Here is a 16,074-nt window from a genome sequence, read left to right as displayed (position 1 = left end):
TCCTTCAGAAGGGAGGGAGGGGAGTGAAGTATGTCCAGAATTCCAGCTTTTTGGAGGGATGCCTGATGAACCAGTTATCTGTCCTGCCGCTTGGGGCCCTGAAAGGAAGCTGGCATACCTTGGATGCCTGTGACCACGGAGAACAGAGAGAGTGGGGTGGCTTGCTGCTATAGAACCAGAGAACTTGCAGTGCCACAGACATCAGAAGGAGCAAGAGATTACAAGTTCCTGAAAAACTGGCAAACTTCTGTAATTGAAAAATTGAACACACAGGCCCAGAAAAGTCACATCCTCCCACAGAAGATTTTAGAGACCCCCCAGAATCTCTATTTGGGCTGGTTGGTGTGATTCTTCCCTTGTATGAAGCCAGTTTGTAAGGAAAAAGAGAGGTGGCTGTTTTTCAAATGCATAGATCCCAACACAGAGTTATGAAACTCAAAAATAATCAGGGAAACATGGCCCAAACAAACAAACAAACAAACAAAATAAATCTCTAGAAACAGATCCTAAAGAAACAGAGGCATATGAATTAACTGACAAAGAATTCAAAATAAGTGTGGTAAAGATGCTGTATGAGCTCAATAATACCATCCATGAACAAAGTCAGAATATCAACAGAGGGAAAGAAAATACAAAAAAGAGGCAGACAGAAATTTTGGACCTGAAGAATGCAATAACTGAACTGAAAAACTCACTAGAGGGGTTCAACAGCAGGCTTGATTAAGCAGAAGAAAAAAAATAGCAAACTCAAAGAGAAGTCGTTTGAAATTCTTCAGAAAAAGGAACAACAACAACAACAGCAAAATTTTAAAAAGTGAAGAAAGCCTAAGGGATTTATGATACACCATCAAGCAGATCAATTTATGCGTTATTGGATTTCAAAAAGGAGAAGAGAGTGAAGGAGAAGAAGGAGAGAGGGAAAGGGGACAGAAAGCTTATTTAAAGAAATAATGTCTGAAATCTTCCCAAGTAAGGGACAAAAATGAACATCAGATTCAAGAAGACCAATGGACTCCAACTATGAGGAACCCAAAGACATTCACATCATGACACATTACAATCAAATTGTCAAAACCAGAGAATTTTGAAAGCAGCAAGAGACTCATTATGTACCAGAGAGCCTCCATAAGACTATCAGCACATTTATCCTAACCCCTGTAAGACTATCAGTGGGTTCAATATATTCAAAATGCTAAAAGAAAAAAGACTGCCAACCAAGACTACTCTATCTGGCAAAACTATCCTTTCTTTTTTTTTTTTTTTTCTTCTTTTGAGACCAGTTTCACTCTTGTCACCCAGGCTGGAGTGCAATGGCGCCATCTTGGTTCACTGCAACCTCTGCCTCCCAGGTTCAAGCGATTCTCCTGCCTCAGCCTCCCAAGTAGCTGGGATTACAGGTGCCCGCCACCACACCTGGCTAATTTTTTGTATTTTGAGTAGAGATGGGGTTTTGCCATGTTGGCCAGGCTGGTCTTGAACTCCAGGTCTCAGGTTATCCACCTGCCTTGGCCTCCCAAAGTGCTGGGATTATAGGCATGAGCCACCATGTCTGGCCAAAACCATCCTTTAAAAATAAAGGAGAAATATAGACTTTCTGAGATAAACAAAAGATGAGGAGTTTGTTACTACTAGATCTGCCTTACAAGAAATGCTAAAGTCCTTAAAGTTGAAACAAAAGGATACTAAACAGTAACATGAAAGTATATGAAAGTACAAAGCTTGCTGGTAAAGGTAAATATATAGAAAAATACAGAATACTGTAATATTGTAATGGCAGTGTGTAAATAACTTAATTCTGGTTATAGAAGTTAAAAGACAAAAGTATGAAAAATAAGTTGTGTATCATTTAACAGTGGGGAAGTGTTATGAGAAATACATAGCTAGATGGTTTTTTCATTGTGCAAACATTTTTGAATATATGTACACAAACCTAGATAGTATAGCCTACTAACACATAGGCTATATGGTATAGCCTATTGCTTGTAGGTTGCAAACCTGTACAGCATGTTAGTGTACTGAATACTGTAGACAATTGTAACACAATGGTAAATATTTGTGTATGTAAACATAGAAAAGGTGCAGTGAAATAGGATATAAAAGATTTGAAATGTCACACCTATATAGAACATTTACTGTGAATGAAGCTTGCAGGACTGGAAATTGCTCCAGGTGAGCCAGCGAGTGAGTGGTGAGCGAATGTAAAGACCTAGGACATTACTGCACACTATTGCACACTTTATAAATACTATACACTTAGGCTACACTAAATTTATTTTTTAAAATTTTCTTTCTTCAGTAATAAATTAACTTGAGTTTACTGTAATTTTTTTACTTTGTAAACATGTAAACACTTAAATTATTTTAATCTTTTGACTTTTTTGTAATAACACTTAGCTTAAAATATGGGTTATACAGCTGTACAAAAATATTTTTTCTTTATATCCTTATCTATGGTTTTTCCTATTTTAAATTTATTTATATTTTTTACTTTTAAACTTTTTTGTTGTTGTTAAAAATATAGACAGAAACACAGACATTAGGCTAGCACTAGACAGGGGCAGGATCATCAATATCACTGTCTTCTATCTCCACATATTATTCCACAATCTTCAAGGGGCAATAACTTGCATAGAGTTGTCATCTCCTATGATAACAATGCCTTATTCTAGAATGTCTCCTAAAGGACCTGCCTGAGTCTCTTGAGAAAGTGTCACTATTTTCAGAAATATGACCATGGCAGTTTGCTTGCTTTGTTTCTTTTTTCATCATAGATTTGCTCGTATGCAGATAATGCAACATGAGCATTCTTTTCTATTAATGAAAACCTTTTGGTGTTGGGGGTCCATGTTTTTAGTCTTTTCAAGAAGCTTGTTAAGGTCTGAAAAAGCTTCTGCTAAACTCTTTATTGTTAATTTTTGAGGGGATTCTTCTTCTTTTTCTTTGCCTGCACTTTCCTTTCCTTTTGCCTCCTCTTCAGCTATGCCTTCCTGTTTCATTTCCAGTAACTCATTAGTCAATTCTTTAGGACAATTGCCATTAGGCAACAGGAATTTTTCAGCTTCATTATAATCTTATGGGATCACCATTGTATATGCAGTCTGTTGTTAACCAAAATGTTATTATGCAGCAATAACCATATAACTATAAAATATGTTAATGAATATGCAAACTTTAAAACGTAATTGGTGACATCAATAACATAAAATTGTGTGTGGAGAAATAACAGTGTAGAGTATTTGTATGTGATTGAAGTTAAGTTGTTATCAGTTTAAAATAGATTGTTGTAGCTACATTTTATGTGAGCCCCATGGTAACCACAAAGAAAATACTTCTAGAAGATACACAAAACAAAATGATAAAGGAATTAAAGCCTATTCACTATGAAAAATCAATGAAACACAAAGGAAGACAGCAAGAAAGGAAAAACAGGACCAAAAAAAGCTTTAATTCAGAAAACAATTAATAGAATGGTAATAATTCTTCTCTAGTATTAACTACTTTAAATGTAAATATATTAAATTCCCTAATCAAAAAGCATAGAGTGGCTGAATTGATTTAAAAAAAACAAGATCCAACTACATGCTATCTATAAGAAACTCACTTTATTTTATTTTATTTATTTATTTGTTTTGAGATGGAGTCTCACTCTTTTGCCGAGGCTGGAGTGCAGTGGCACAATCTCAACTCACTACAACCTCCGCCTCCTGGGTTCAAGTGATTCTCCTGCCTCAGCCTCCTGAGTAGCTGGGACCAGAGGGGTTTGCCACCATGCCCAGCTAATTTATGTATTTTTAATGGAGACGAGGTTTCACCATGTCTGCCAGTCTGGTCTCAAATTCCTGACCTCGGGTGACCCACCTGCTTCGGCCTCCCAAAGTGTTGGGATTATAGGCGTGAGCCACCATGCCTGGCAAGGACTCACCTTTGATTTAAGGACACACGTAGGTTGAAAGTGAAAGTTTAGAAAAAGATATTTCATGAAAATGATAACCAAAAGAGGGCAGGAGTGGTCATACTTATATCAAACAAAATAAACTTTAAGTCAAAATGTCAAAAGAGACCAAGAAGGACATGATATAATGTTAAAAGGATCAATTCTTCAGGAAGATATATTGATTATAAATATATATGCACATCAGTGTACCCAAATATATGAAGCAAACATTGACAGAACTAAAGGGGGAAATAGGTAGCAAAATAATAATAGTAGGGGGATTAAACGCCCCACTTTCCATAATGGATAGAACACCAGACAGATCAATGAGGAAAAAAAGAACTTGAACAACACTATAGATCTAACGTACATATACAGAACATTCCATCCAACAGCAACAGAATACATATTCTTCTCAAGTACACACAAAACATTCTCCAGAGTAGATCATGTTAGATAACAAGACAAGTCTTGACAAATTTAAGAGGCTGACATCATGCCAAATATCAGTGGAATGAAACTAGAGGCAGAAGGAAAAGTGGTATTTCCACGGCAATAAAAGGGACACTGGAGAAGTGGCATTACATTAAACTAAAAAGCTTCTGCACAGCAAAGAAAACAGTCAGCTTAGTGAAAAGGCAACCTACAGAATGAGAGAAACTATTTGCAAACAATGTATCTGATAAGGAGTTAATATCCAAAATATGTAAGGAACGCCTACAACTCGATAGCAAAAAAAAAAAAAGCGACCAATTAAAACATAGGCAAAGGACTTGAATGAATGAGATTTCTCCAAAAAGACCAAAAAATGACCAACAGGTATATGAAAAGATGCTCAACATCATTAATCATCAGGAAAATGCAAATCAAAACCACAGTGAGATAATACCTCACACTTGTTAAGATGGCCATTATTTTAAAAACAGAGGAAGAAGATAACAGGTGTTTGCAAGGATTTGAAGAATTGGAGCCCCCGTGCACTATTGGTGGGTGTGTAAAATTGTACAGCCTCTATGGAACACAGTTTGGAGGTTTCTCAAAAAATTAAAAATAGAACTACCGTATGATCTAGCAACCTCACTTCTGGGTAATTATCCAAAATAACCGAAAGCAGGATCTTGAAAAGATATTTGCACTCCCATGTTTATTGCAGCATTATTCACAATAGTCAAGAGGTGAAAACAAAGATCCACCACAGGACTAATGGATAAAGAAAATATAGTACATCCATACAGTGGAACACCATAGAACAACCATAGGAAAGAAGGAAATCCTGTCCTATGCTATAATGTTCTCAAGGAAATGGGTAGTTGCTGTTTGATGGGTAAAAGTTTCAGTCATGCATGCAAGATGAAAAAGTTCCAGAGATCTGCTGTATAACATTGTACTTAATAGTTAACAAGACTGTACTGTACACTTAAAAATCTGTTAAGTGTACAGTCTTGTTAACTGTTATATAACATATATATCCGCCAGTCACGGTGGCTCACGCCTGTAATCCCAGCACTTTGGGAGGCCGAGGCGGGAGGATCACGAGGTCTGGAGATTGAGACCATCCTGGCTAACACGGTGAAACCCCGTCTCTACTAAAAATACAAAAAAAGTAGCCGGGCGAGGTGGCGGGCGCCTGCAGTCCCAGCTACTCGGGAGGCTGAGGCAGGAGAATGGCATAAACCGGAGAGGCGGAGCTTACGGTGAGCCAAGATGGTGCCACTGCACTCCAGCCTCCTTGGCGACAGAGAAAGACTCGTCTCAAAAATAAATAAATAAGTAAGTAAACAAATAAATAAATAAAATGAATCCTTGACTAATTGAATTATATTATAAATACATATATATATCTGTTAAATACATATATAACAGATCTCATGTTATATGTTTCTTACCACAAGGAAAAAATCTTGTGTGGGTGAGGTTACAAACACAAGTGTTTGCAGGGCTAGGCCAGTACGGTAAGTGAATAAAGCTGGGCAGGGGATAGAGCGAGCATAAGGTACAGTGGGCTGTGTAAAAAAAGGCACATATCCTGTGTAAGGGGGCAGTCACCACTCAGCTCCAATCAATTGCTGTCATGCAGAGCAGAGGCCCAGTGGGACCAGATTTTATTTTTTTCAAATAAGTCATAAAACAAGAGTTTTATAGGAACTCTCCCTATTTTTAATTCAAAATAGTTCAAACTCTCTGTGCATAACCCCCCTCCCCCATCCTAGTCCCTAGCAGACTGAAGCATATGGGGCATTTGGTCAGAGTGGCCTGTTTACAATCTCTGTACTTGAAAGATTAATTTGACACTTGTATACAGGATTGATTAAAGAGAACGGGAAAGACCAGGGACAGAGAAAGTAATTAGAGGCTTCTAGGTAAAAAGTAATGAAAGCCTGAGGCAAAATGGAGGCAGAAGAAATACAAAGAAGAAGGCAGAGTAACTTCGCATTAAGAACATAGAATGGCAGGATTGGTCAGCTCATCTGGTATGGGATGGGAATGAGATGAAAACCTCTCTGAGGTTTGGAGCCATTTGAGAGCAAATTGGTGCCATTGTGTCCTTTCCTGTAAATCCTTGAATGTGTATTTCCTAAGAACAGAGATATTCTCTTCCACAGTCATAGTACAAAGATCAAAATCAGGAAACTTAACATTTATACAATACTGTTATCTAAGTCAGAGTCCATATTCAAATTGTGTTAATTATTCCAGTAATTATGCATGATTTTAATATGACAAAAACCAACATCTAGACAGAAAGAACTCCAGGAATCCTTTGTAGGAGAACTAGCAGAAATACATAACAAGGTGCTGCCTTGTTGCATGCCTTCCCTTTCCTGGATGGTTACTAGCCACCCTCCAAACAGGAGCACATCTATAACCAGGCCACCAAACTGGTGGAGCCACAATGGATAGTAATGTACATCTTCTGTCTATGCACAGGGTACTAGGAAGGGAATTCCATAGAAGGCATGCCATAAGAAAATTGAATTTCTTTGGCATGCAGACAGTAAGTTCCATGCAACAAATATCTGTGAATCAGCTACTATGAAGTCTGTGGGAAGGAGACATGAATGCCTGTTAGAAAGGTCTGAGGAGGCTTCTTGGAGAAGACAGCAATGCTGAGCCTCCAAAGAGAGGCAGGAGGTAGGACTTCTCCAGAAAGGCCTGCTTCCGACAGAGACAAGGTGATATGGAAGCACTGTGGTTAACAAAGATAATTAAAATCCTGGGATTCATGCTTGTATGCAAACCAGTTAAATAGTCATAGAGATAGTAACATAGAATATACCAAGCAATAATACTGCAAAGAGGCTGATTGCAAATTTGAATTGGGTGACAAGTGCCTACCATTTTCCTAACCTATTGGAAAGGTTGCTTTACAATGGTAATGAGGAATGAGGAAATCGTTGACTAGGGAATACAGAGTCAACTATTTAAAAGCACCTTTTCTCCTAGCCCTTTGGGAGGCCAAGGTGGGCATTTGAGCTCAGGAGTTCGAGACTGACCTGGGCAACATGGTGAAACGCCACCTCTACTAAAATACAAAAAAATTAGCCAGGCATGGTGGCCCGTGCCTGTAGTCCCAGTTACTCGGGCTGAGGCACTAGAATTGCTTGAACTCAGGAGGCGGAGGTTGCAGTGAGTCGAGATCGTGCCACTACACTCCAGCCTGGGCGACAGAGTGAGATTGTCTCCAAAAGAAAAAAAAGAGGACCTTTTCTTCAGCAAAGTATCTACTTTAGGGATATATCTGGCATTTCCCCCCTGATTGTTTATATCTTTCAGGAGAACTACTATAATTTAACCTAAATATATTTGTACTTCTTTTTCAAGGTGAGGACCAAGGATCATGTATTTGATAACGTCGGCCACCTTATCAGGTACCATATGGATAACAGTTTGCCAATCATCTCTTCTGGAAGTGAAGTAAGCCTTAAACAACCAGTGAGAAAAGATAATAATCCAGCACTTTTGCATTCCAACAAATGACAGTATTGAAGCACCATCACACTGATATTTCAAGAAACCCCATTTTGTGTTAGGACACAAAGATAATTGAAACTTTGTTTGTAGATAAAATAGAGCACAAACCGTGAAGTGCATCTTTCCGAGACCATCATGGATCAGGTCCTCTATCAAATGAAGAACTAACAAAAATTGATCTTCAGTAATGAAAATCAGAAAAGAGGAAGAGGGTTGGTCATTTTAAAAGAAATTATATGTATGCACGGATGTCACTTTTTAAGGCCATATTGCATTGATAACAAGCTAAAAGCACAACTAAAATTTCACATGCTAACGACAACTTGAATGAACTGCTGGGGCAGTGGTATGTGCCTTTCAACTTGATAATTTGGGGACATTTTCATATTGGGAGATTAATTCTAAGTATCTTCATGTTCTATGACTACAGAACCATTTGCCAAAAAAAAAAAAAAAAAAAAGCTTTTCTTGCTACAAAAAATAAGCATTTTTTCTTGAGCCTTATTGACTTTATTACATTGTCTGTTTAGTAGCGTTTTTCACTGCAATGTTAAAATAAATATGACATTGAATTTGAACTGTGTGGATGTCAGTGGAATCAAATCAAAAGCCACTCACGTGGCTGTCTGTTTCATTGGACTGTCCCATTTGCTGGTTAAAAGGATTGGGCCCGGCCGGGCGCGGTGGCTCAAGCCTGTAATCCCAGCACTTTGGGAGGCCGAGACGGGCGGATCACGAGGTCAGGAGATCAAGACCATCCTGGCTAACATGGTGAAACCCCGTCTCTACTAAAAAAATACAAAAAACCAGCCGGGCGACCTGGCGGGCGCCTGTAGTCCCAGCTACTCGGGAGGCTGAGGCAGGAGAATGGCGTGAACCTGGGAGGCGGAGCTTGCAGTGAGCTGAGATCCGGCCACTGCACTCCAGCCTGGGCGACAGAGCGAGACTCCGTCTCAAAAAAAAAAAAAAAAAAAAAAAAAGGATTGGGCCCCAAATTCTCTGGCCTAGCATTTCTCAGTGTTTGCTATTCAGACTGTTCAGATACAGCATGTGACAAACTGAAGAGGCCAAATCTATCAGTCATTTCTGATTTCATTATATTCTCCCCCTCTTCCTGCTATAACAAAACAAAACAAAACAAAAAACAAAAAAACAAAAAAAAACCTCATGGGTGCTTGGATTTAAAAGATGGCAAACAAAACCAGTATTCTTCATATTTACTATTCAAATTGGTTTCATTCTTAGTAAAAGTACAGAATTTATTTGAAATTATAGGAAAATTTCTTCTTGATTGGCTGACACTGAATCATAGTTCCTCACCTACATATATCCTTAGCACCTGGTATACATATGATCAGACAAAATGCAGAAAGAAAAAAAACATATTGAATGAAGCACTTGGAAAGATTTGCCACATGTAGACCAACTGGTAAACTAACAGAGTGATTAAGCATGGTGTACAGAAAAGCATGACGCTGAGGCTTATCAGTGTTACCTTCAGCAAGTTGCTGAATCTGTTTGGATTCCAGTTTCCTTGGCAATAAAATGAGCTAAATGGGGTAGGTGAATTTGGAGGACTACTTCAGTCCTAACTTAGTACAAGTCTCTAAAAAGCAAGTTTTTCATTTGTTTGAAGTCGTTATTGATAACCAGTCTGTACAGTTAAGGTAAAAAATTAAGCTTTTCTTCTATAGTCTGTGTCCATACTCACAGAATGAATGGCACACCTGAGATCAACATTCACAAAGTTGAGATTCCAAACCATTTGGTCTAAAATATTGAAACTTGGGAATAATATAGGGAATGATGATAAAAGTGGATTTGGTTTGAGTAGCAGAAAACTACTTCTGTCCTTTTCTTGCCTTTGCAAGAAAAATGTTTTTGTTTTTGTTTTTTTTGGTGTGTTTTTTGTTTTTTTTTTTTTAAATCTTGAGTTATCTGGATATTGCCTTAACTCCATTTCATTTTGGCTATGTAGATACAACTTAGTCTTTGTGATTGTGATATATTTGCTAAGTTTTAAATAGAACTTCTTTTGGATAGAAATCATTAGAAACCAAGCATACTGAACTCTAATATTTTACTGTAAAGGCTTATGATTTTTATTTCTACTGCCATTAACTTTTTAGATGGATTTGTTTCCTCTTATACAACTAGAATTAATGTACTTTTCATCAATTTTCCATATACTTTAGGTCTTGATCATTTGTCCTTAAAAAGGGGATCAGCATGGGTATAGACATTAGAAATGTATGGGTAGTCTAACCACTTTTATCCAAGACAGAGCAGGGCTGTAGTCTCAGTGTAGCTGAGCAGAGTATTAACTTGGTAGCAAGAGTTCCTGATACAAATAGATGCAATGACTGTAAATGGTGTCAGCAGTACACATGGATAATCAGTATTTGACTGTAATAGTATAGTAGTTAAATACGGCACTTAAAAATACCACAGACACAGTTAAAACAAAAGGAAACAATAAAAGGAATGTCTGCATGCTATTTTATTTAATCTCACATTCTTTATCTGTCTTAAAGTGGAAATCCATTTGCCTACAAATACCTGTAAATGACTTTAAAAAATAAATGATTATTGCTTTGTGACAATTGACAGAATATGTCTGATGTTTGGGATTTGGAAACTGTCATTTGTAAAATGTATCAGGGAAACACATTGGCTCAATCAAACCGGTTAATTCAAGGTGAATTTAATAAAGGGACTGTTTACAAAGGTGTGGACAGAGTTTAGGGAAATCAGGAGGGAGAATGCAGTGCCCTGGGGCTAATTAAGGGAAACAGGGAAAGAACAGCTAACCGAATCTGGAGAGGGAGCTGTGTGCAAGGGCTGCCTTTTAGGAGCTGTGGCCTGTAGTGGAGGAATGCAATCAGCCCTGCTGACTCAACTAAGAGGCAGTGAGGGGCATTAATAACCCAACATTTGTCTGTTCTCCCTATCTATCTCCTGCTGGGATTCTCCACTGGCCCAAGCAACTTGAAGACAGAGAGCAAGGGAGCTCCTTGATGCAGTTCTGGAGGTCAGCCTCCTGGGAACAGAGGGGATGGAAAAGCCTAGAGGGGGAGATCTGGAAGGGCAAATAAATGGAGTACATCCAGCACAGAGGACTTTGAAGAGAGTCAAGCTCCTAAAAGCATTAGAGAGACTTTGGGTTAGTCAGGAAGGCAAAGCTAATTTGCAGAGAAATAAGTACAGATTTTCAGGTAACCATAAATGAATTACAGCAAAAATGTCAACTTGTTATTATTATTAAAACTCAAGCTATATTTTGAAGCATTGGTTATTTCGCTCAAGAACAACTTCAAATGCATTTCAATCTTACAGAGATCCTTTTAATCCCACCTTCAGATTTCTTGCAATTCCTTCTACTAATTTTGCCATTTTATTACTTGTAATTACATATGGAAAAGTAATGAACCTGACCCTGTTACCTTTTATGATTGGAATTATAGACTGACAAAAATTATAATATGAAATCACTGTGTCAAACATATGTGAAATATGCCATCTGCATCTGTGGAAAATATTTAAATATCGACATATTAGTGTTCCAGATGAATTGTCTATAGTTTGCCATAGTCTTACTAATGGGACAAATGGTTTTAGCCTGTGAATGAAAGAGAATTTATCACGACAGACTCTGAAAACATCAAAAGAATAACAGGGGAATGCCACACACAGTTCTACACATAGAAATTTGACAACAACTTAGATGAAACAGACCAGTTCCTCAAAAAGTACAAACTACCGCAATTTAGCCAATATGAAGTTGATCATTTGAATAACTTTATAACGATTATGAAAACTGAATTCACAATTACCTCCCCAAAAGAAATTCCAGGTTCAGATGTTTCACTGGAGAATTCTATCATTTGAAGAAATAACATTAATACTGTACAATTGCTTCCAGAAAATTGAAGTGAAGGGAATACTTCTCAATTCATATTTTGAAGGTAAAATTACTCTGACATCAAAACCAGACAAAAACAGCACAAAAAAAGAAAACTACTGATGAAATCTCTATGAGTATTGATCAAAAATCATTCACAAAATATTATCAAGGATTATTCCCCAATATATAAAAAGAATTATGCACCATAATATGACTAATTAAGGTTAATTCCAGGAATACAAGGCTAGTTTAATGTTTGAAAATCAATCACTGTAATCCTATATTAAGAAGCTAAAGAAGAAAAACCACATGATATCAATTGGTGCCGAAAATGCATTTGATACAATTCAACATCCATTTATGATAAAAATTCTTAGTAAACTAAAAATAAAGACCATCTACAGAGGCCATGCTTGGTGGCTCACACCCATTACCCCAACACTTTGGGAGGCCAAGGCAGGCAGTCGCTTGAGCTCAGGAGTTTGAGAACAGCCTGGGCAGCATGGCAAAACCCCATCTCTACAGAAAATTTTAAAAATATTAGCTGGGTGTGTTGGTATGCATCTGTAGTCCCAGCTACTCAGGAGGAGGAGGTGGAAGGATCACTTGAGCCTGGGAGGCCAAGAATGCAGTGAGCCATAGCTGTGCCCTGGCAACTCCAGCCTGGACAATAAAGTGAGACCTTGTCTTAAAAAAATATCTACAAAGAAACTACAGCTAACTAACATTATACTTAAAATCGTGGCCTGAGTCATTTCCCTCTAAAATCAAGAGCAAGGCAATGATATCTATTATCACTATTCTTGTCAATATAGTACTGGAAGTTCTAGCCAGTGCAATAAGACAGGAAAAGGACATAAAAGGTATACAGATCAGAAAAGAAGAAATAAAACTGTCCCTATTTGCAGATAACATGATCGTTTATGTGCAAAATTCCAAGGATCTACAAAAACCCTCAAAATCCCCAAATTCAAAAAATGACCAAAAAATCCCTCCTAGAACTAAGTGTAGCAAAGCTTAGAGGATACAAGATAAACATACAAAATTAAATTGCATTTCTATATATTAACAATGAACATATAGACACAAAATTTATTTTTATTTTTTTTTTGAGATGGAGTCTCACTGTGTCGCCCAGGCTGGAGTGCAGTGGCTGGATCTCAGCTCACTGCAAGCTCCGCCTCCGGGGTTTACGCCATTCTCCTGCCTCAGCCTCCCAAGTAGCTGGGACTACAGGCGCCCGCCACCTCGCCCGGTTAGTTTTTTTGTATTTTTTTAGTAGAGACGGGGTTTCACCGTGTTAGCCAGGATGGTCTCGATCTCCTGACCTCGTGATCCGCCCATCTCGGCCTCCCAAAGTGCTGGGATTACAGGCTTGAGCCACCGCGCCCCGCCTACAAAATTTAAAATGTAATACTATTTACAGCTGCTAAAAAGGATATGCATGTAAACCTAACAAAATATGTACAAGATGCACACTGCAAATGACAGAATGCTGATGAAGGAAATCAAAGAAGATCTAATAAATGGAGAGCATACTGTGTTCATGCATGTACAAACTTCAACATAAGAAAGATGTCAACTTTCCCCAAATTGATACACAAACTTCATGCAATTCCTGCCAAATTTTCAGCAAGATTTTTGTAGATATAGACAAGATTATTCTAAAATGTATGTGGAAAGGCAGAGGAAATAGAATAGCTAAAACAATTTTGAAAAAGAACAAGGTGGGAGGAGTCATCTGATTTTAAGACATTATATCATTTTAAAGACTGTCTTGATGTTGGTGGAAGAATAGATACATAGGTTAATGGAACAAGATGGAGAACCCAGAAACAGACCACTCAAATATGTCCAACTGATTTTTGACAAAGTTGCAAAGCAACTCAATAGATAAAGGCTAGCCATTTCAACAAACGGTGCTTGTGATGGTTAATACTGAGTGTCAACATGATTGGATTGAAGGATGAAAACTACCTCAGACCCCGGTGTGTACTCTAGTCCAATAAGTACATAGAAACACAATGGAAAATAATGTTTTTACATTTAAAAGTTGTTTCACACAATCTCTCTCTCTCTCTCTCTCTCTCTCTTTTTTTTTTTTTTGGCCACAATCCTGAGAAGTGGGTATTATCATCCCAATTTTCAGGTAAGGACTTTGAGGCTTTTGAGTGTTGAATTGTTATGGACAACGCTAGTAGGTAGGAGAGCTGGGACTTGAACTCAGATCTTCTTACTCCAAGTTCTGTGTTCCTTTGAGGATAGTATTCCTTGATGATAGCACTTTGAATAGCACTCCTGTGGTGGCATTGCTTTGACCTGATAGCTTTGACACCAAAAAGGAGGAAAAAGGAGAAATGATGGTTTAGCTTTACCTTTATAGATGCTTGTTAGTGGGAGGGACCCCATCTCATCAATGCGACATTTTCCCTTGAAATGTCTCACCCAGCTCATAGGTGTGCCCATTTAAAACATGCAAGGCAAACATTGAGCCAACATTTCACAAATAACCTTTTGCCCAGCATTTGAGATCTTTCTTCCCCCACATTTGCCTTTGTTATCCCAGAATGCCTCTGTCTGCTTGTGTTTCTTCGGATGTGCACACCATTACCTGACCTCTGTAGAATGCCTTTCCTATTCTCCCAGGCTTAAAGCTCTGCTATGGGCTACCTCCTTCCTGCCTTCTTCTCCAGACTTACCTCTAAATATAAGATTCCTGCACTTTTGCTGGTCGGGCCTTCAAATTTCACTCATGCCAATCAACTGGACTGTTGAGCTCTCTCCTCCTCTTCTTCCTTGAACCTGCCTTGATAGATTCATCCTTAGGTGTTCACTTTCCCTAGAATTGTTGCCTATTCTTATTACACTTAGTAAACATTTTTTGTTATTATTTATCTTTCTATGTAAGGACCTTGTAACTCAGAGTGTTGGTACCTTGAGCATAGGGGTCCTACCCTGCACCTAGGCTGGGACTTAAGCAGGATAGGTGGTCAAAGAAAATTTAGTCGAATGTATCCATAACTCCACTAAAAACCATTTTTAGAGGCATGTCAAGATGGGAGGTTGATTTATTCTTTATTTTCCCTCTTTGTCACATATATACTAGGCTCACTAAAATATTTTGTATGTAGTGATGAGCTCTGGGTTTGGAGATAAAGGACCTGGTTTCAAATTCTGTCTGCCTTGTATTAGCTGTGTAGCCTTGGACAAGTCACTTAATTTATTTTTATGTAAGTTTCTTCAACTGGAAAATGGGGTAGGAATACCTAGGCCCCCCACAGTGTTGTAGTGAACACCGAATAAGATAATTCTCGTGAAATAATTTACCAATCTGTAAAGCACTGTGTAAAGGATTATAAACACTGCCTCCTCATGTGTTTCCCCTGACACCTTTTATGCTTGCATCCTTCTAAGAAGCAGTTGTTTGTGCATGGGGACCACCTGGCATTCTTGCTGCAGCACTCCATTATAACCCTCAGCACAGAAGGCAACATACAGTTTGCCAATCGACTTCAGTGGGATGTGAAAAGTGAAAAGTGCATTTGATTCTCACTAAGATGCCTTGGTTCAGATTCAACAAATGCCATTTACTTGAATGCCTTTTATTTGCTTTTTCTGCCCGCCCCCCTGCCAAAATCTTCATCTATTTGTTCATTTATTCATTTACTCATTTAATGTAATTGTTTTGAGTGCCTACCAGGGTCATGAAACATGTTAGATACCCAAGAAGTAAAGTGAGTACTTCAAGATATTCACATTGTACTGAGTGTAACAGACACACAAAAACTTATAGGAGATATAAGAACTATAATAAGATATATAGGATACACTGTGTACAGAGGTGGGAAAGATCATTTCTGCGAAGTGAGGGAGTGTGTATCATGAAAGTCTTCAAAGGAGGTGATAGTCTATCTCGAAAACTAAGTAGGAGGAGAAGTAAGGTAGAGGCAATGCAGGTGAAAGAAACAGCTTTCACAGCAGGTGAAACAAAAAAAGCACTCTGGGAACCATTGTTGGCTCAGCCTGTGATTTCATTCATTCTATTACAGTGGATTAAATTACCTGTTATTTGCCAAACCCTATACCAGTTTATGGAGGTACAGGGGTCAGTGTAGGCATGGGGGTTGATGGTGAAGTAGCAAAGGAAAACTAGCCACATTATGAAGAGCCTCGAACAGTCATTGTACTCCACGCCAGTACACATGGGAAAGAGTTGAAAGGATATGTGAACCTGCTGCCACCAATTCCTTTATTATTCACTGGA

General features: G+C 38.2%; 1 protein-coding gene across 1 annotated transcript in view; it reads left to right on the top strand.

Moving 5' to 3' along the window:
• Positions 1–8,480, top strand: part of SHC4 (SHC adaptor protein 4) — a 147,510-nt gene extending 139,030 nt beyond the window's left edge. Inside the window, exon 12 of the mRNA XM_010357805.2 lies at positions 7,757–8,480. Coding sequence (XP_010356107.2) covers positions 7,757–7,912 — 156 coding nt within the window. The 3' untranslated portion in view covers positions 7,913–8,480. The remainder of the gene's footprint in view (positions 1–7,756) is intronic.
• The last annotated feature ends 7,594 nt before the right edge of the window (positions 8,481–16,074 follow it).

Source organism: Rhinopithecus roxellana, chromosome 5, assembly GCF_007565055.1.
Source record: "Rhinopithecus roxellana isolate Shanxi Qingling chromosome 5, ASM756505v1, whole genome shotgun sequence".
NCBI lineage: Eukaryota > Metazoa > Chordata > Mammalia > Primates > Cercopithecidae > Rhinopithecus > Rhinopithecus roxellana.
The sequence above is the reverse complement of the archived record's forward strand: the minus strand, read 5'-3'. Positions and strand labels throughout refer to the sequence as shown.